The 22677-nt window shown below is 36.0% G+C and overlaps 1 protein-coding gene and 1 long non-coding RNA gene across 6 annotated transcripts in view; both read left to right on the forward strand.

Moving 5' to 3' along the window:
• Nucleotides 1-1476: 1476 nt before the first annotated feature.
• Nucleotides 1477-13161, forward strand: LOC117112176 (autophagy-related protein 23-like). Its single transcript, XM_033255247.1, has 11 exons — nt 1477-1600; nt 3550-3658; nt 4733-4844; nt 5319-5420; nt 5971-6035; nt 6390-6497; nt 7093-7289; nt 7698-7869; nt 8991-9133; nt 9756-9921; nt 12091-13161. Exons 1-11 carry the CDS (start codon nt 1545-1547, stop codon nt 12151-12153), a joined length of 1293 nt encoding a protein of 430 aa, XP_033111138.1. The 5' UTR covers nt 1477-1544; the 3' UTR covers nt 12154-13161.
• A 4100-nt stretch (nt 13162-17261) lies between these two features.
• LOC117112153 overlaps nt 17262-22677 on the forward strand; it is an 8513-nt gene continuing 3097 nt past the window's right edge. The window contains exons 1-3 of one of the 5 annotated variants that reach the window (XR_004445986.1): nt 17262-17492; nt 17813-17889; nt 19740-20020. This is a non-coding gene — a long non-coding RNA (uncharacterized LOC117112153). The remainder of the gene's footprint in view (nt 17493-17812; nt 17890-19739; nt 20021-22677) is intronic. The other 4 variants (XR_004445989.1, XR_004445985.1, XR_004445987.1 and 1 more) reach the window with 4 other exon arrangements.

The following is a 22677-nucleotide window of genomic DNA, read 5'->3' on the forward strand; positions in this document are numbered from 1 at the left end:
GACAGCTTAAGTCCCCCATTGGTCAGGTGGTCAGGTCAAGCCCGCCCATCGGCCAAAGCTCGTCGGGCAGTTCGACCAAAAAAAAAATATATATAGGCCTAATTTTACCATCCCAGCCATTTCCGGCCATCTAGGGAGACACCCCCTCCCATTATACCCACCCCTGGCTCTAGCCTTCGCCCTCAGACAACAAACGCTGCGCGCTATAGTTACACCCATAAATACTTAACCCCCCACCCCCCAGTCGGACATCTCAGTTAGTTTAAAGATAATATACAGTGCGAATATATCTGTCATAAAATCTGCTTAAACCAACTTCAAAATAAAATCAATTAAAATATTGGAAGTATCAGGTAAGTAATTAATTGAATTTAAATAATGTGCACTGCTGTAGTATTCAGACTTTGCGCTGAGTATTTTTTTTTTTTTATTCATTACTTTTTCACTTTTGTTCTTTATTGTAAATGTTTAATTGTTGTTTAATTCTTTGTTCGTTTGTTTATTGATTTATTCGGATATGTGTTTGCGTCTGCGGAAGTTATCATGGGAGACATGTTTTGCCCTACCTGACGTGTAATCGTACTGAATACTCAGTACGTCCCCAAATACTAGCGAAAAAAATTCGCAAGTGAATCACTTGCGAATCGCAAGTGAATCACTTGCGAATTTTTTTCGCTAGAATTTGGGGACGAGGGTGTTGGTGCTGATGGGGGAGCGAAGGTGAAGTGTGGGGTGGGGGAGGGGCTCGATTATCAGTTGAGGGGCGCTAATTCGCAAAATAAGGTGATTTTTATCTACTCGACTGTGATTTTTTTGTTCAAAAAATAGATTATAAAAATATTCAAATTAGAATTTTAAAAATTGGTTCGAGTGGGAATCGAACCCACGACCTCCACGTTATCTAGCCAGATGAAAACCACTACAAATGCTATTATGATTTGAGTTTTCCTCAAGAATTATCATAGGAGTCAGGGGCGGATACAGCCCCTTACTCTTTATTCCGCTACTGGATATAATATGATATGTCTCACATTATGCCCTTGTGGGACTGAGATAAGAAAATGTATTATTTTGGCACCGACGTCTAGAGGGCCGGATTGCACTCACAGACTTAAAATTGTGAATGTAATTTTCTTTTTATCACCATTTTTTATTTATTTATTTATTTTTTTGACAAACTTGGTGGGGTCCCTGGCCGAGAGGGGGGGGGGGGGGTGAGGCCGTCGGGTCGACGGGGCCCCCTCTATCGTTATGATATCCCCACAGTCGATTTCGAGTCAGAGATGGTTATCAACAAAGTCCTTTTTAGTCAGGGTACTAGATCGAGGAACCTATGGGTAGGGCCCCTAGAATTCGGAGGCCCTGCGGACCGGCGCATGAGAGCGCATAGGCGCTACGCCACTGGGCGGGGGGTGGGGCCTTAGCACCGCCGGCAGGGGAAAAGAAGGTCCAGCGATTAAAAAAAGCCCTCTATCGATATTCAGAACTGAGCATGCGTAAAGCGGTAAAAATCAAACTTAACGACCATCACAAAAAAGACAACAATGGCAGATGTGGTAACTGGTTTCGTTTCTGATGAGAAACTTACTATATTTCGAAGGTACAGTGGAAATAAATTGTAATTCTCATTAAGCATTCATCAGAGACGGGCCTAACCTCGGGCTTAGGCCTAGGCCTCTAGCCTAGCCTAGAGGTTAGGAGAGCTAGTGTTAGGCATCTAGGCCTAGGCCTAGCCTACTATAAGGCTATATATATTCATCTATCTAGACTAGGCCTAGCCTAGGCTAGGCCTAGTAGTAGTAGTAGCTAGCCTAATTATAGCTTAGAGTAGTACTATAGTTAGAGTACTATGCTAGGCTAGTAGTAGCTGGCCTAATTATAGCCTGCCCCGCCTATATAGTATATTATAGAGATTTGCTAGGTCTCTATAGATTCTTACACTACTTGAGATACTAGGCCTATATACGACAAAGTGGACATACTCACCATTCACTAGCGGGTGAATTAACACTCTAAGTATTGGTGATAAGTAGGTCTGTATGTTATCTTCAAGGTCTTCGTCGTGTATCTGTCGTTCTCTTGGTTTTCTCCGCACTCCGTGCGGGGTTCCCCATGGGGTCTTCCAAGGGTGCGTGGATTTCCCCCGGTGATTGGCTGCAACGTATAGGTGACGTCATTTACAACCAATCACCGGGGCAGCGGCACGTCACTATAGGCCTAGGCTAGGCTATATAATATATAGGCCTAGCGACCCTGGGCCGTACACGTGTGACAACGCCTAGGCCTACATGCATGGTAATTTTTTATTGAAATTAAAGTTTAAACATTAAAAAAATGTATCAATTCTTTGTTTTGTTCCAAAAAGACGAAAACATTAATTATTATTTTGAACTTGTCAATTGTTGTCTCGCCCCCCCCCCCCCCCTCCCCGGACCCGGGCCATAGCGGGTAACTAGCCGGGACTGAGACAGGGATGTACACATAGTTGTGTCCCTGTAGTGCCGGGACGTACCTTAAATTTACCTGGAAATGTAACAGGCCTCGGAAGGGCCGGGAATTTTACATGTTAGAGTAGCCGCGGTTTCGGGTGTGTAGGTCCTAGTGCTGTCAAACCGGGTCTGGTCCTACTAGCCTACACTAGGCCTGGCATTCAGTTAACACTGTCTGTTTTGGTAATTAAAAAATCGCCTACCGGTAATTTAGGTCTACCATCAAGGTTTCATTTTTTATAGATCATGCTATAAATTACATAAAAATTGAACCTCCAACCACACAACTCTGAGGACCGAGGTGGCGGCGCGTGTGAGTGTGTTACGTGAAAATTTGTCAACCATGAATTTGACCTAGTTTTTTACTACATGTATTCATTTTCTTATTTAGGCCTAATTTTTGTTTTGATATTGAATTTAATTAAATTTTATCAATCAGTTATTATTCAATCAATCAATATTTTCTTTTTCTATGATCAGTCTGTCAATTTGTCTTCTTTTTGCTTGCACTTTTCCAAACTTCCATGGAAATCTGCTTAGTGATATGCATGCGTAGTGCTTCCATCAAGCAAGCTCATATACTTGGCCTACTGTAGCTCTCACGTGCTTCTCCGATTTAGACCTAATAGCCTGCTGCATCCCCCTCCCCACCCCCTCGGCTGCTGCCACCACCAAGGACAAGGTAGGGAGATGAAATGATAGCCTAAACTAAGGCTTTTAAATTTAAACAGTTTTCTATAGGCTGAATTTTTATACCACAATCATGACATGTTTGTACAGTCATCATCCGTGACAGTGTGACTGTTTACATTTCTGTACACCTACTTTTTGAATGACTTTCCATTTAGTTCAGGGGTAACTAGGCCTATGATTTGTTTAGATTCTTATTCATATTTAGGCCCTATTTTATGTAGGCCTAGGCATATTTCCAATCAGAGTGAACCCCTATAGGAGAAGCTGTCTACTACTACTACTGCTGACTAGGAATCGGATATGTCCCTTTAATTAATGACTAGGCCTGTTAACTATCTTAAACCTTGAATATGCTTTATTTTAACAGGTCATGTCAAGAAGGATGCCAACAGCTGAAGGTTCTTTCAAAATTTAGTGGAGACGACAGTGAAAAGAATGATTGTAGTACAAGGAAAGCTAAATTAGCACTCTCTAAAGTTAGTCAATACTAACACCCGTGTTCTTAAAACAAGCTTTAGTCGAACTTCGACCTAGAACTTCATTTATTGCTAGTTGCATCTTTAACTTCAATTTGTATCCACAAACAATGTAGTCAAAGTTTTAACTACGACTAAATCAAGTCCTAGTTTTAGTTCAACTGAAGACGACTGGCAAGCCACGACTATCAAACTAACCAATGAAAAGGGCTAACTTTAATAGCAGACGAAATTTTAGAGATCCAGTAACGTGGATGAATATTAAGCTGCCGTCTGTGGTTCAAAAACGTATTTCCTCATAATTCATAATAGAACATCATTCGCCTCATTAATTTTCTATAATAATTACTATATTAGTTGTTAACATATTACGATAGAGAATTTGAACACTGAAAATTTGCTTTCTTTGGAGAACTATTATAGTTGAGCCCGAGCAAGGGCGGCGCCATCTTTGTTGTTGTTAATTGTGAAGCTACGTGATCGCAACGCGAGGGGATTTCATGCAAATCAGAAACTATCGCATGTGGCTAGCAAAACATTTTAATTTCTCCTTCTGAAAGCTAAACTTGATGTCTCTTTTGTTTAACACACCGAAGATATATCAAACCTGCATATACAATCATTTTTATTCGTTTCACTTTATCTTGAGTTACAAAAAACACGTTTTTAGTGGGGTAAATATTTCAAGTCGATTTAGCCTGACCCTAGGCTGACTAAAAAAATCGGCCTGCGGAGATATCGTTTTAGTCTAGGTTCATGTCATTTGTCGTAGTTTGTGATAGTCGAAGTTCGTTTTAAGAATACGAAATGACGTAGTTTTTAAGTTTTAGCTCGAACTACGACTAAAGTTGGTTTTAAGAATATCGGGGTTAGACTACAATGACAATCATAAATAGAGGGTTTATTTTAGAATTGCTATCCTTGGGGACTCTATATATATGTTTGGGGAGTGAGACTTGCTGGTTATTGGTTGAAAACTAAACAACTATTGTTATTATTGGTTATGTGTTTTTATTAATATTATTTTAGCTTATCTAACTTAGGCCTATATCTTTGAATCTTTGTTTATTCTAGCAAGAATATAGCAAGTTGAAACCAGACTCTCAAACATTGCAAACTAAACTACAGATTCTTGACTTTCTCTTGAATGTCAATGAAGAAAACTGGCCAACACTCTCAGCCAAAGGTAAACAAACCTAAGCTAAATCACACAGCCGTTATGATACAGAACCATCTACATTTTATAGATTTTTCTGAAGTTGCAGTATTCGGCTGCTATAAAAGTTAAACTTGCCTAAGTCGACTTTGCCTATTAAAGTCAAATAATTTCTAAGTTGATCTAATTTTACATGCCAAATTGTTGTGTTTTCCATTAATTAACAATCTGTAAGTCAAATTTTATTTTGAACAATATTTTATGTCAAACAATGTTTCAATGGCATTTTGGATTCGACTTAGGCAAGTTCAACTGTGAAAATAAACAAAGTAATTAATGCTCTACATGCTTTTTAAAAAATGCAATAGTAAGTATATCAGGCCCAATAAAAAAAAAATGATTAGTTATCGCCCTTGCCCATATGTCTTTTATGGTATTGAAAAAAAAAACACTTTGGGGAAAAAGAAATTTTATTTTATTAAATTAAAAATTGATTTGTATTAGATGAAGAATACAGTAAGGTGCATGAAGAGAAGAAGAAAGTAAATATGGATTTAGTTGATATGGAAGATGAGATCCTAGAACTTGTGGAGAGAGCTCAAGAAGGTAGTAACAACATTCTATCAAATGTCTCATTGTAAAACTGCTGGATACATACTGTCAGATTTTTTTTTGTCTCAACAAAAAAGTGTGATCACCCTTTTGTGATGGTGTGTACTTTTTTGCAGACATATCTGATCAAATAAATTATTATTTAGCACCCATCTCCAATATCCATACTGATTATTTGTGGAGCAAACAATATCTCAGTAAGCCAATCCGTAGTTTGAACTGTGGATGCCTGTATCCAAGGTCAATCGACATAAACCTACGTTCTGTGTATGTGTGCTTATGTCATGCGCAGTTTTAAAACTATGAATTGTCTTATTGACAAACTAAAAGTAACACATTTACAGTTAATAGCAGCTTATTTTCTTCTGTATCTCTTGATAATTGAACAATGCCATAATTCTTCTAAGTCTTATTATTTCTGAGTCACTCTTGAATAAGCATCCTCTTAAAAATGGTTAATGCTGTGGCACTTTTTTTGGTTTACTGTAACTGTATACGCAGTTGTATTTATTTCATAATATTCTGCTGATTCCTATGTTCATAGAGAGTACTGTATTACAAGATAAGATATCAACCATGGAGCAAAAATTAACATCAGTTGAATCAAAGGTATGCCAAACATTTTGTTTATTATTGAGTATTTGGTCTTTGGGTATGGGGATGCATTTTATAATGAAGATTTGAGCCTGGGAATGATTTTGATTATGAGGTTATTGGATTTAGAGATGTTTTTGATTATAGGCTTTGAGCTAGAAGATGCTCCTAGGCTCTGTACTTGAGAAAACCTTTTTAATAATATTGTTTGAAATATTTGTTAACATACTCTAATACAGTATACAAAGCATTTTTTAATACAGTATTTAAAAATATTAAATTTTATTTTACAATTTTATTAGCTTAACACATGCCAAAATATTTTTTTTTTTAATCTGTTCATACTTTGTGTTTTTTTTTCCATTTCAGAAGGAAAAGTATGAAGAAATATACAAATATCATACTGAATGTCTTGCCAAATGCAAGCTGAATTCTTTCAACAAGTCTGAGAAGATCTCTGATGTGTTGAAACGACAGGCAAGTACAGACTTTGGTTCGAGTAAATCGTTGGGCTCCGGTTGCAGTCAGTTGTTGGACTTTAGTTAGAGTAAATAGTTGGACTCTGGTTTGAGTCATTTTGTTGGACTCTGGTTTGAGTCAATTGATAAATTCTGGTTTGAGTGAGTTGTTGGACTTTGGTTTGAGTGAGTTGTTGGACTCTGGTTTGACTCAATTGTTGGACTCTGGCTTGAGTCAGTTGTTGGACTCTGGTTGGAGTCAGACAATTGACTCTGGTTGGAGTCAGTTGTTGGACACTGGTTGGAGTCAGTTGCTGGACTCTGGTTGGAGTCAGTTGTTGGACTCTGGTTGGATTCAGTTGTTTTACTCTGGTTGGAGTCAATTGTTTTACTCTGGTTGGAGTCAGTTGTTGGACTCTGGTTGGAGTCAGTTGTTGGACTCTGGTTGGAGTCATTTGTTGGACTCTGGTTGGAGTCAATTGTTGGACTCTGGTTGGAGTCAGTTGTTGGACTCTGGTTGGAGTCAATTGTTGGACTCTGGTTTGAGTCAATTGTTGGACTTTTGTATATCAGCCAGGGTATTTATTCTTCATTATTTTTATGTTTTTTGTCAGGAAGAAACATTAACATGTGTCGAGGCATCGCTGAAGAAGTGCACTTCATCAGTGATAACATTGCGGAGGACCATCTCTCACTGCCAAGCCAATTTAGATCAAATGAAAAGTACTGTTACAACAGGACGAAAAATTCTACAGGCTATTTCAGATGAAAATGAAGAAAAAAGGATGAAAATGGTTGAGAATACAAAATGGTTAGTCATTTAAATTCTAATACTGTTTGTTTTTTGTTTTTTTCAGACAGGATTCATTTCTCTGTTCATGTTTTGTCTCCAGGTCTGTATATAATATAATAAAGATCTAGATCCAATATTTCCTTGGCATATCTATCAGGCACATTTTACATGTTGTGATTTTGTTCAGTTTATTTTGTTTTCATAATCTGGAAATTGACAAAACACACATATAAGAATAGTAAACTTGATGAAATGCATACAATGCAATTGAAATGCAAGTACTCTCCAGATCTGTGTGTATTGGTCCCGATTAATACTTGGAGGGTGGAGTAACCAAGTCTAACAAAGATGCTTGACCTAACTGCATATACTGTATATTGAACTTGAATGAAGTTATAATTACAATTGTATACTTCAATATTTTAGGTGTGAGGGCTATACATCACTCAGCAACAAGTTGTTTCAAGTCAAGGAGAACTCATTCTCTGGGAACTCATGGTCTGTTGATGTGAAGCCCTACAGTAATCTTGAGAATGACAAAGTCACTTTAATTTTCAACAGAAACCATAATGACCCTCATCAGTATTCTGATGTAAAGGTAAAAACACTGTCATGACATCACTGCGATTTGGAAAAAACCTCCACTTTCAACACTTTGAAAACCATCACCATTATTGTTGAAAACAATTACCAAAAATTAAAGTCATCACCACACTGATATCTACAACTATTATTGAAAACAATTGAGGCTTGCAATCCCAAAACCAGCATCAGTGACAAAAAAAAAATGAAAATCTCCACATTGTAAGCTTTAAAATGATGGATGGGTCATTTACTAAAATTGAATAAATGTTGCTAAAGTTCCGAGTAAAAGTATTATGGCTTCTCTGTACTTAAAGTACAGTATACAATACTGCCATATTCTTATACTAATTACTCAGTTTAACCAGGGAACAGTTAATTTAACTGTTCTCAGGTTTAACAATCAGCGACAGTTACGCTGCTTTTGGGATGGTAAGCCTCAATTACCAAAAATTAAAATCATCACCATTATCGGAAACTACCGCAAACTTTAAAAACCACCACCAGTGGAAATCAACTTCAATATAAAAGAAATCATTGAAAATATTTTTTTTTTTTGTACACTGCAGTACAAAAATAAACAATGCGATGGTAAAAATGTATATTCCGTTGTAAAGTGGATGTACTGGTTAGGAGATTATGTGTTTCACAAATGAGAGAGGACTCAAATCATAACTGAATTCAGGTTCATACATTTCAACTCAATTGTGTGTCCCACTCCTCTATCCTTTCAAACTGTTGCTTATCTTTCTTATTCAAGTTATCTCCCCCCCCCCCCAACAATATAACCCAACAGTAAGATGCACTAAGTACCATAGATCGATAAAATATTTCCAAGAATTTTCTGTTAATTTTAAATATCTTATATTGATATAATAAGTGAAACCTTTGCTGTCCTTTCTTATGTAATCTAGTCTATTCATTACCATGGTTAGAAATTATCATTACCTGTATCACTGAAAAACATCATAAATTTTGGAAACCATCATCTTTGAAACCCACCAATAGTAATACTATTAGAAACCATCACTACCTATCTTCAGCACTATAGGCAATTATTGCTGCCATCAAAAACCATCACTACTGCTTAATTTTAATTATTATATATTTTACACTCATTGTGTTTTTATACATAAGATTGTGAGTGACACATTAGACATCAGAACAACAGCAGAAGAAGCCATGAAATCGAATGATATATCTTACCTGATTCAAGAGATCCATAAGAAATTCACTTCACATATGCCACTGGCTAAAGAGATAAACAGTCTCAGGCAAAAGTAAGACATTTTTTTTTGCTATTTCTTTATTAACAGATGTATAAGTATAATACCAATTGTATTTTTTGCAGAGACCCTAAAATTGACTGGTAATAGAGGTTATTGTATACCAACTACATAGATTCCAGGCACTTAATTGGTTAAATAGTGCTATCCCTGCCTTCTAAAATCTATGTAGTGGTATATAAAACAAATATTTAATGGGGTATAATCGAGTCATAGTTCAAAATATAGCCCATGGTGATCTGCGGCTGTACTATGTCCCGAGACCATAGTACAGCTTCTAGATTACCTTGGGCTATATTATGAACCATGCCCCTCAACCCAGTAAGTATTTGTATTTATTAAACAAGTATATCATTTTGTTTTTATAATAAACGTAGGTCCTAGGCATATCATATTTTCAAAATTTAATGTACTTATCTTTTAAACGTGGATCAACTTGGAGAGGATAAATCCTAATCTAACTTAAATATTTTCTGCTTTGAGAATGCACTATCAAAACGATTTTCCGAATAGTAATATTCAGAACAGTAGAGCATTTTACATGTTGTCTGTGTGAATTAAGGTTTTTTTTTTTTGTTAAAGGGAGACTTTCATAACCTGTGTTTTTACTTAATAGGTTTGCCATTGATTTCTTGCAAGATGAGAATGTTCTAGTATGTATGCTTGGCAGTTGCGGTAACATTGTATGTAGGCTGAAAATTGAACAAGGTTATCCATCCAATGGTCGAATTAGCCTGCAGAAGATCACCGGTCAGCCTGAGGGGACACAGCCCAACTGTCATGTAAGTACTAGGATTTGCTGATATCATTGCTACAGAACTTGCAGTAGTAAAAAGTACACAAAATAACAAAGCACTAAGATTATGTATCGATGCTGTGGCGTGTTTATGTTAGCTAAAAAATTGTGATTTTTGTCACACCACACAGAATATCTTTTGACTTCTAGTTTAACTAATATTAATATAATTCTAGGTTGATTCCTTTCTATGAAATATGGTTGAAAGTTTATCATTTTATATTTCATATAATTATTTTTCTCTTGATGAATTAAGAATTTTGTAATTGTAATGCTAATAACACTTTATTTAATGAGGTGTGTTTTCCACATAATTTAGACAACCCTCATTTTATATTTCTTTCCTTCTCATAAATATGAATATATACAAAACAAACTTTCAAACGTGTTTTCATAAAGGATGCAATCCCAGCAATTGTGTAATGTACAAAAGTGTCATGTACTTTTGACTGAGATGCTTTTAGAAATCAAAACAATCTTATTCATAAACAAAAGTACAATTACTGTAAACAAGTTCTCATAATCTCGAAAGCTCTGATGAGGGCAGCATAATAGAGGCAGTAGAGCTAAAAAAGATCTATTAATCAAGCAGCTATTAATCAATCAGCCTAGTGTATCTAGAGCTCCTCATGAGGGCAGTATAATAGAGGCAGTAAAGCTAAAAACGATTTATTAATCAATCATCCTATGAAAGCAGTATGATAGAGGCAATAGAGTTATAAAAGATTTATTTATCAATCAACTATTCATAAACCAGTCTCATGAGGGCAGTATAATAGAGTCAGTAGAGTAAAAAAAGATCTATTTATCAATAAACTATTAATCAATCAATCAATCAGCCTCATGAGGGCCTTATTTCTGTTGGTTACGCACGGCTGATTTGCAATGTTTGTCATCACTTCAAGATGTCTACCGATTCGTGGAAAAGACCTAGTGTATATAATAGAGGCAGTAGAGCTAAAAACAATCTATTAATCAATCAGCCTCATGAGGGCAGTATAATAGAGGCAGTAGCAGAGCCGTAGATAGAGAGAGTTTGGCCAACTTGGCGCATGGGCGCCATGTTGTCACCAAACAGCGTGCGCGCGTATAGCTTTATAACATCTTATAAAACACTGATGCTGCATAAATTTTCTTTCATTATTCTGTTCATGAGGACAATTCAATTATGGGATTTTAACATATCATTGTAAATATCATATACTGTATAATCATATTTACCTAACTTTGGAATTAATTAATCAGCGACGTGCTGTATTATTTCGAGAAGATAAAGTGAGGACGATTCTTTATTTTTTTTTCGTTACGATTATCTTTTTGTTTTGAAAGTCTATCATCTCTAGGCCTAGCTAGGTATAGCGCCTATACCTAGTTGCTAGCAGCCTACTCTATATACCATGAGGCTCCTAAGTAAGAGTCAACACTGCAGCAGAGGAGAAAGGTTGGTTGTGCAGACAGAGTAGGTTTGTGAATCGTCGGATTATAATTATAGCATTAATCATCTATAATATTACTGCTAACTTCCTACCCTATCGCGTTGGTGACAACATGGCCGGTGTAAGTCACGTGATTGAAACCGAGTTGGCCAAACTCTCTCTATCTATGGCTCTGGGCAGTAGAGCTAAAAACAATCTGTTAATCAATCAGCCTCATGAGGGCAGTATAATAGAGGCAGTAGATCTAAAAACAATCTGTTAATCAATCAGCCGAGTGTTTCTAGAACTCGTCATTGGAGCTAAAAAATATATCAAATTTTATTTTACACCACCAATACAAAGTAAAATCTGCGCAATGCTTAAAAAGTAATTAAAAAATAGTTTGCCCTCCAATTCGAGACCATCTTTTGGACCTGAAAATTTGGGGTGATCTCGGGGTTGGCTATAGAGGGCTAGCTTTGTGTGAAAAAGTTATTATTATTATTTGGGTCTTAGGAAAAGTGATCTCGAATTAGAGGGGTCTCGAATTGGAGGGTGTACTGTAGTACGATACAATGATGGCCCTTGAAAATGTATATTCAATTTCAAATATGAAAAAAGAAGAAAAAATGTATAGTGTTTGTGCATTACAAATGAATGATTAGAACGTCAAATTATAGTAATGATTTCTCAGTTTAAATGTCATGTTGTAATTGAAATTGTTTTGTTTTTCTCATCAGCCTGCCATGTCAAACCCCACATTGACAGACTGGCTAGATCATCTACAACAAGTGCTTGCCTGAAACGTACAAGAGCCTGTTTGCCGTTACCATTCAAGAAGATATGCTAACACATGAGTCAAGATGAATGGGAACAGAATAGATCGGTTTGCATGCAGGCATACTGTACATGTACTGTAGGATAAGAATCAATGAAACATTCAACTTCATACATAAACTATGCAGAAAGCAGTGGATTGAGGATGCGTTCAGTAATCTGCATGTATAGGTCGAGGCATTCAATAGCTCACTTGCATATAACATTATATGAATAAGGATTCATCCATAACATATAGCAAGGCACTCACTGCATCGTACGACCGTCGTCAGTGTTCTCCTGAAGCCGTTTTAACCGTCAATTTTACCAGTAAAAATACCTGACCAACTAGTAAAACCCTCCTCTGACAATCTATAAAAAAAATCAGTTCGCGAAATAAGGTATAAAAAATGTCTCGCCTAACTAAAGTAGTAAAAACATGCAAATATTATGAATTTGCAGAAAATGGTTCATTTTCAGGGAGGTTATTGCTTGCCTGCGGGAGTGCAGAATGCCATCATAATAGGAAGCTTTCAATTGCACGACGACGGCAGAACGTAGAACATAATGACGTCACTAAAAGTCATCTGCGCATGCGAGAACATTAAGGTCACCTCGTCGAGTAGATTCTGGAACGCAATTTGGCCAAATCTACGTATGCAGAGAACGTAGGATCATGCATGAGTGATTCCATTCTAGCGTTGCGTCGTCGCACAAATCGAAAGCTCACTAATATCCCGCAGCTTGTAGGAGATTTGGGACCAGTACGTGTTGTATTAAGGATAGATCCATTCAAAACATCCAACATTGTGAATTGTCTAAAGATTTATCTACACTATCAAATTTCATCAAAAAAACCATATATGGGCACATCACATTTTTTTGTCACATAAAATTTGATAATAGTGTACACAAAGCTTAGGGATGTGTTCAAAAGCATTTTCATTATATAATGTTGTGAGTGAATTGTATTAAAGTGTACATAGCAACTTTTATTTATAGCAAGAGTATTACATTGTCTCTTTAAATGTGAAATAGGTATGTTGCACAGTTCAGTTGCAGTACAGTACTGTCAAGTCGGCTAGGCTATGAATCCGTAGCTGGATTCAAGGGGGTGGGGGCAGCTGGCCTAGGCCTCCTAAAACAAAAACAAAAAAGGAAAATATTCAAATTGAAATCTTGGTGTGCAATCTCCGGCCATATAATAATAATAGTAATAATGATAATAATAATAATAATAATAATAATAATAATAATAATAATAAGGATTTATAAAGCGTATATCCACTGCAGTTGAAGTGCTGCAGGCGGAAGGAACCAAAAATTAACTGTGAACCGTAAAGCTACCAGAAATGAAACACCGCACACATCAAAAAAACAAAAAGAGATCAGCTTAGCTCAGTCGGCTAATCTGGTGGTAGTCGCTGAACCGTGGAGATCTCTAGGTCCCCGGTTTAATTCCCATCGCTGCCTCTCCTTGTGTTTTAGCTAGAGGGCTGAAATACAAGTTACATTAGCGCACCGCACCGTCTTTCGGATGAGACGTTTAAGCCGTTGGTCCCGTGTGCATTATGGCCCATGTGCACGTTAAAGAACGCAGTACACTCTTCGGAAAAGAGTAGGGGATTGTCTCCCGGTGTACTGCCCAATCACCACCAGAAGGACCCCACTGGAAATAAGTCTTCTAGACTTTCGTGGGCTATCCTTGGTGTTTAGACCGAATAATTCCAATCCAATCACCGCACCGTTTACAGGCAATTTGAAGCACAGGTGCTCACTCACTGTATAACAATTTAAGCAAGCAAGACAAAAGTAAAGAGAAAACCAAGAAAAAGCAGCAGACAACAGATGTGTCTTGAGAGCTTTTTGTAAATAAAGCAGTAGATTGGTACAAGTGAATATTTATTGGCAGTTTATCCAAACGTGTGAGCCCCAATCGCAAATGATCGATCACCGCATAAACGTGTAGACCTAGGCTCAGCAAGCAGAAGTTTGACCAGAGTGTTTGTGATGGCACATACCACACCAGCAGTTCACAAAGATACTTTGACCTTCATCTCTCAGATGCCACAATCATGAAATTTTGCACTTCAGCCCCGACCATGGTGGGGCTGAGGTGGTCGGTCCCTCCATCTGTCAAAATACCTTCCTGCCCCCTCCCCTCCTATATTTCGAATTCCTGGAAACGAGACTTGATTGTCCCTTTAAATCTGCAATAAAATTGAAAACTGTTGTAATTAAAAGGCAGACGAAACTCATTATGATAATGTTTGTTTAAATCAGTTTCGATGCACGAGATAATACCGGAACACTCATGCAGTGTCAAAATAAATATTTATTCTGTTAAATTCTTTCACATACAGCATTATTCAAGTCTACGAGGCTTATTAGGAAATGGAATTTTTTAGTCAGAGAAAAAAAAAAAACCCTGTTGTCCTATAGCCAGCTTTGGTAACGGGTTGGGGATCTTCTTCAATCAGAGTGGAACTTCTGGGGTCCAGGCTTCTCTCGAATAATGCTAAAAACCATGACCGCGGCCGCCACCTTTAATTTAAAATGGTATTCTGTGTGTGTTTTAGGTGCTTTCAAAGGAGTTACCATTTTCGTGAATAAACATTGAATTCATTTGATATGCAGTGGCGGATCCTGGAATTTGAAATAGAGGATGCCCAGGGGAGGAACTTTCACAGATAAGTTTACAGTTGAATTTATTCAACCGTGATAAATTACCGTGTAGGCCGTCGCCCGAGACCTCAAAACGGCTTTATTTTTTTTACTTCCGTAGTACACACCGTGGAAACTTGCTTTTATGTTAATTAAGTCACCATTAGTGTTGTGAAAATAAATTTCATTGTTCCCACGTTCCATTCTTGCACATTAACGAAAAAAAGCTAAAAACCACAAAAATATCAATTTTTCGGTTGCTATGGAGGTTTTCCCTTTGCAACGGTGCATTTAATCCACTAATACTACCATGAGTGTACATTTCTTTTCTCAAAAATATACACAGTTGTATTAAACTACTGTATTCATGTAGAGTCTGAACACGTCAAATATATTAATACTTAATGCATAATAATGAGAAATGTGAAACATGTATGGATTACGCTATTTTCGTTGCTAAGGGCCCCCTTTCCTTAATAACGGCCTTTTATGGTCTAAAGTATTAGGATTTATGAGCAAATTAGGCATCCCATGACTAATTTTCGAAACAGAACATAATAATAAGAGTTATAATACAATATGTCTTTAAAAACAGCTTTCTTGCAAAAGTCACATTTTCTTGGTATGGTATCTATTGCGAATAATGAAATCTCAGATTCACTATTAAATTGCAATGATAAATTATATATACAGTACTATATGAAACTTAATACAGCTAATATTCAACCGGATATAATAATAATAATAAATAATAATAATAACTTGGTATTATTATAATTATTATTAATATTATTTCCGTAAGTTTAATTTAAACGGCTAATATTCAACAGGATAATAATACTGTAATAATGATAATACAGTACTATAAAAATTCATACGGCCAATATTCAACAGGATAATAATAAAAATACGGAACACATTACGTTCTCTTCTCATGGCCCCACACACTTTGGGACCCATATGTGCGATAGTCAGGGTAAACTCTGGATCCGCGCTGGTGGAATTACTATAAAATAAGAATGCACTGACCTACGCAGGGTGGGGGCTCATACAGTATATCGCGCAATGGTTCTCCACATCACCCTCGCTATTACCGTTGCAGCTATAGTTCGAGTCTTACTAACATCACGTTAGTTTCCCTGTATTTTTTTGGTACTTGATTTTTTTTTATCAGCTTTTGGCGTTAGCAGAAATAGCCGTTGTTTTTGTTCGAATTTATTTTTCATTTTCTATCCCGTTTTCCTATGTTTTTTATATTTGTTTTAATTATTTTTTCCCAATGCGGGAATAGACAAAATATCCCGCGCTTTCAAAAATAATTTTATTTACAAAATTTGTATTATACATACTCTACTGCGACACGTATCAAACGTATTGAAAAAAATAATAAAAATGACATCTAGCGAACTCTTGCATGTAACGCAATCTGTGTAAGTCTAAACTAATTCATCCATATGGCTATCAGTTTTAGTAGTAGATGATCTTATCCGTCTATTGTTTCACCACGGAGGCATTATTGAGTTTCACTGTTTATATCGATTACCGTACCTATTAGCATAGAGAAAATATTTTCTCTATGCTATGAGTACGTTGCGAATTTTGACTGATACTTAATTAAAAAAACATGAAGCTATAAAAGAATGTAAAATTAGATTTAATGCAACTTTCCCTGGTGGAGGACTAGCCGTATCTACCTTACCTTACCTTCTGTTCTATCCTATAAATGTTTATTGTGAAGTTAACTTTAAGTACAAAAGGTCACTTACTATATATATTCAAACTTAATTTTAATGGTATAATAATTATAATATACAATTTCTGTTGTCTTGTGAATAGTTACGTTGCATTTATCAGGACATACATACAATTTAGAATAGATTTACCCATGACACTTTATCGTTGGCAATTTCTTTAAGATACATTATATCCTCATAACTATGGCAGAGATGTATTTTTCTTCAGTCCATCTGTAATTGAATAAAAATAAATACATAGGCATACTGCATGCACAACCGGAAACCTGCACGGGTATGGGGAGTTGAGAATATTCATTATTTCTTTATTTATTTTATTTTATTTTGCCCAACAGCGTAAACGTCAACAAGAGGGAGCATAAATACAATAAAACATTTAATCGCTAGGAACATTAAACAAATATTTGATAACAGTACAATAAATATTCATGATTAAAACAACTTACAATAATTACAATATAGAAGGAGCAATGACTTATAAGTCCTTGGAAGGAGCACTGAAATAAAAATTCAAATAATTAAAACAATTCCGCGGAGGTCCTAAGTGTATGGTCAGATGACGTTCAATTGCATTGGTGCTGTTAATGTAAAGCGTGTAAGCCTTCATCATCTCTTTAATCTGTTTTAAGACAACAAAAGAGAAAAAAGGCCATGGTAGGCCTACAAGGTCTCGGACTATTATGTAAACTTCAACATTTCAATGCAGAACATTCAGTCAACAAACATTCGAATGCCGTAAGCAAATATAAGTTACCATTGAACATGGGAAACAGATAGTTTAAGTGATATTAATCGGCTTCATAATGGGCAGATGGACGTTATCCGAACCTTATGCTGTATCACCAACATTTCAATATGGTAAATTAGTTCACAAATTGTTAAGAAGATATCGGCACCAGCTGTTAAAGGTATTTATGCATTTTTATTATTTACCCACTCTGCACTGTTTTCTCTGGCCTATAAATTAATGAAAGTTGCTGTCTCCAATATGTGGCATCCTAGTTACCTTCTATAGGGGAATTCAAGAGCAAAGCAAAAAAATAATGATGATGAAATATTGCATCATAGTATCATGTATCAGTAATAATAGCAATAATAGAATAAATTTGATAATTATTTAAAACAATATATAACATATCAAAGTAGAGCTGCTTTGTTAAACATTGTTGAATTAAATGACAGCGCATCAGACAAATGGCTCTTTAGAATTTGTGGCTATTTATTGAAGGGCTACCAAACTACATCGAGGGAAATATGTATTGCAAAACTACAGTCTATCGGTCAGGTTACACATGGCGCATTCAAGTAAGAGTATTGATTATATATATATATAATCATTGCAATTTGAGTGGATATTAAAATTAATTTAGGCATATTTGACATTTCATTAGTTATGCTCAATGCATGCAAATCCACTTCGATCCTTTTTCAAATCGTCTTCAACACCAATGCCATATTTTTCCATGAATGTTCGTTTATAATCTCGGGTTTTCTCGTGCAAACTGAGAACATTCTGCGGCGACATTATTAACACAGAAGTTATTTAGTCAGAAATTACGTTGTAAATATTGCTCTACAAAAAATTGTTAAACTACAACGTTAATTACATAAAATACGGCGAATATCTACTGTTAGGATTTTGCATTTAACTTTGTTAAGAATTTGAACAGATCATCCTTAAAGATCATAATTTTGAAGTTGTAATCCAAGACGACGATAATAAGTTTTATTGGGTTCATAAACGTTCCGTTGGTTAAAGAAATTATTGGTCCCAAAAGACGAGGATGTAGCCTGGTGTAGAGGGGTTGTAGAAGTTTCTCAACATGCACAATTCCACATGAATGTCTCATAAAGTATACCTATACAAGCCCGTAGGCAGATTTTTTTGAAGAGGGGTGGGTTCTAATTTTTCACAAAACGGCACTTTGAGTCCTTACCCACATCATCCCCACCATGACTTTTTGAGGGTCGTCGGCGGATCGATCTGGGTCTCCAAAAAAAAAAAAAATTATATAGAAAGGCTTTGTGAAGAAAATCAAATACTTTAAAAATCAGAAGATTCCCATAAAGACACCAAAACAAAGCATTTTTTAAATAAAATAATTTGATAAAATTCTGGCTATTGTCTTCAATTTGCGCCGGCAGTGTACTATCTCAGTTACACCGCCCTTTGTTTAATAGTGTTTGTGTTTCAAAATATACATAAATATTTGTTTTGGTCTTGTAATAAAGTTTTAGACATCTTACAGTGCTGTGTCACTCATTCACATCCTCAGCTCCTTATTTGTCTGCTATTGAGGGACATTTACGCCTTAGTGCCTACTAAATTAGCGTGCATTTGTAATCAAAAACATGACAAAGGTGCTAGCAACCAATGTCAGAATTAACACGGTCAGATTAAACCGATGGAAATCAACAAATCATGAAAATAAAATTGAAAAGCTGCTTTGGGTAATGATTTTCTTTAATAAGTATGTTTATCAAATCATATTGTTGTTACGAGACACTACGGTACAGTACTTCGATACTGTATAGAGTAGAGCCTCTATAGTTAAGGGGACACCTTCGGTATAATTTTTTAAAAATTACAACATTTTATTTTCATTGACTTAAAAAAATTAGTTACAGTAGAACAAATTTATATTAAATTTTCAATGCAAAAATTCATTTACCGGTATATGAAATCAGCAACACAGTATAAAATTTTCGAGCGTCTAGAAAACATAAATTTCGAAGGGGAATGCCCCGGACCAATCCCACCCGTCGTGAGAAGCTATGGGAAAAATTCTGCGTCCTAAGGAGTAAAAGGTTCCCGACCGTAGATTTAAAAACATTAATTGTCAATTAATCATTTAATAACAGTACATGTATCTATATAAGATTAAAAGGTTATTAGGCTAATTGGCTAAGTTTAAAGCCACCTAGAACTGGCGTAAGCCATGTCTAACACGGTAAGCAATATATTTTGCTGTAGGCCCTCCGTTTCATATAGTAAACAATAATGAGAAACAAAACTTGTTCGTTGCTATTTTTTTTACCTGACTTGAAGCTGATTAAGCGTGTGACACACTGTTGCTAGGCACCAATTCAAGTCTATGAACTCTATTTATTGACCGCATCGGTATGTATGCCTTCTTTATTTGTGTTGCCTAAAGCAGTGAAAGAAGAATTGCGTACCTGTGTACGATGTGTAGTATGTTTGTATACTATATTATATTTAGTAACTACGCAGTGTCATTCACCTGATCACCGAGTAAACCTTCTCAACATTGCCATCGACAAGATACCAGTAACCTTTATGCCTACCTAACAGTTGACGAACATTATAAGCGTTATATTTCATCCATCAGTTGAAATTGGTTGACTGTCAGAGAAACACTGATTGACGGATTTGAAGGAAGTGCCAACATTAAACAATCAGAAAATATAAACACAGGTAGGCATAAGTTGTATTTGTACATGTACACTGTAGTTAAAGTATTGATTGTTAATGTTAAGATTCTTATCTCCTTTTTCTTTTGTGTATTTTGTAAGACCGCAGCACTGACTGTGAGTGCCATCGATACAAAGGTGAAGTGTCACAAATAAATAAATAACTGTATTCTTCTTCGCTTCAACAACAAAATAGTAGGCCTAGGGCCTACTGTAATCTCTTAAGCTTTCAGAAAGTCTTTATTCAGGATCCATGAATGTGAAATTTAAGCATGTCCAATGCATCTTCGCTCATCGCCTTTATTTTCTCCATGATGTCCATTAGTAGACTACTAACTGGGTATACTGGGTATACCTACTGATAGACCTATACGGGTAATAGCAGAAAAGAGGTGTGTTTGCTAGAAAAGGGAGGTTTTTCCGAACCATAAACACCCCCCCCCCCTCACCCTGGGTAAGGGGTTACAGTGAAATCACTTGGGATTCAAACTAAGTACAAAAAAATATTAATCATTTTTACTCTGGATGGACAAAAACTGAATTTTTAATCAGTGATTTTACTGCTTTAACCTGTGGTCCCCTTGGGTATCCACAGTGATGGAAAACGAACTGGAAAGTATAGAACATTTTCTATTTCCATCAGATTTTTTATGATATCTGGAAATCATCAGCCAATTACAGCACAGAACGATAGATCACTGGAAATGATAGGGACCTGCAGAGGAATCCTGTATCAGTAACCTATACCCTTATTTAGATTGTCCCTAAAATTTCTATCAGTTGACAAGTTATAGATAAAAAATGTAATAGTGTGGCTATGGAATATCAAGTGTTTACATACTCCAGTCAAAATGAAAACAGAACCAAAATTTCTGAATTTGACCGTGTGACGCCAGGCGGAGGGCATAGACACACGTTCCCACAGGGAACCCATGCATTGTTATCCGCTCTGGTGTTATAATTTTCCGATGCGTTCAACAGTTTCACGTATGTCTGGATGGGCGGGACACTGACATAGTTTGAGACATATATATATATAATAAACGAAATATGTGTATGTGTCAAATTATCAAAGTATCTGGTGATTGTTTTATAAGCCTGTTGTAAGCATCGATACTAGTTTTCATAGGCCTACTTATAAACGCTGCCTTTTATAGTGGGTTGCTATCACCATGAGACTATTTTCATGCCGGGTGAAAGTTTGAACCTGGTGTAAATGGAATGCAGACTTACCAAATTACTTCAAAATACAATTCAAGCGCAGGGCAGGAGGTCTACACTTCAGGCCTACCATGGGAGGTGTGCGGAGTCAAGATTTCGACAAGAAGAGGCACATTGGATCGCATGGCCGTTTTGGAGAATTCATGCCCTAGCACTTTCTTTATGTCCGTTAATTATATAATTTATTTTTTCCTTGTGATTTATGATCTTTATTTAGCAGAACATCAATAGTATGACCCTTATTTAAACGGCGTTCTGCGCTCGATACCTCTCATTCACAACGACCGCATTAACATTGAATAGCTGGTTCAAATTAAGACCGAATTTATCCCTACTGTAGACTTATAATCACATTTTAAAAATTATTCCATTCCATTCCATATTTGGAGCGACTGTCGAGCTGACATTTCTTCAGGAATTTTATCCATTATCCACGTTAATGTTAACACCCATAAATCCCTTGTTCCTAATAGGCAATTTAATTTGGCCCCTGAAGAAAAAACAAAATAATGAAAAAATAATTTATAAAACATAATAAAAGTTGGATGAAGAATACATTTTCAATAAAGTAAAGACAAAAACGCAACTCTTGGGTAATGTGCATGGAATGGTTTGAAAAATGAGCAAGATGATATGTAGGCCATAAACAGAATAGGTAAATAGCGCCAAAAATCGATCACTGGGTACTTTCTGTGGTCCTATTCTTCACTGTATGCTTCAAACAAGCCAAACGTGCGTTACGATTTAGGGGTTCTCTACTCAGATCTAAAATTAAACCCTGAACTATACTCCCAAGATGGTATTCTTATTAGTTCTGCTAAATTCAACATAGCAGCCCAGAGGAAGTAAACACTTTATCATAAACATGTTAAAATTTTAGTGACTGCTGAGTCCTGATGCCTGATTTATGGCCCATAAGCCCATTGTTTAATCATAGTATAGAGGTAAAAACTAAATTTATGTTATTTGCATGCAATACGTCTATTGCCTACTTAATTTACATGATTATAAACAACAGTGAACCAACAAAAATACATTTCTATTGTCCTACAAATAATTCAAGTCATACAGGACTATATTATGCGCCAAGTCCTGTCTCTATGTTTTGTTCCATAGCCGTTGGAAGCACTTTGCAAGTGGTCCGGCCAATAAGAGTGGGCGTGGGTGGGTGATGGGGTGTAACACATTTTTTTTTCACCATGTTGAAAAAATGGCTCCTCAGCCGGGAAATACCATATGCATAATTTTAGAAAAATTAATGTCTTCACTTTTAATTTAAGGATTAAAATTTTTTAATTAGAAGTAGGCCTAATTAAAATTTTATAATAGTTATTTATTATTTTATATGATACCCCTGAACATTTTCAAAATACTTCTTGAAATTAAGGATTGTCAATAAAGTTGAATTGTACATGGCAATACAAAAACAATACTCATTGT

This window comes from Anneissia japonica, unplaced genomic scaffold, assembly GCF_011630105.1.
Source record: "Anneissia japonica isolate Jap-2015-1 unplaced genomic scaffold, ASM1163010v1 scaffold2707_len876726_cov182, whole genome shotgun sequence".
Taxonomy (NCBI): domain Eukaryota; kingdom Metazoa; phylum Echinodermata; class Crinoidea; order Comatulida; family Comatulidae; genus Anneissia; species Anneissia japonica.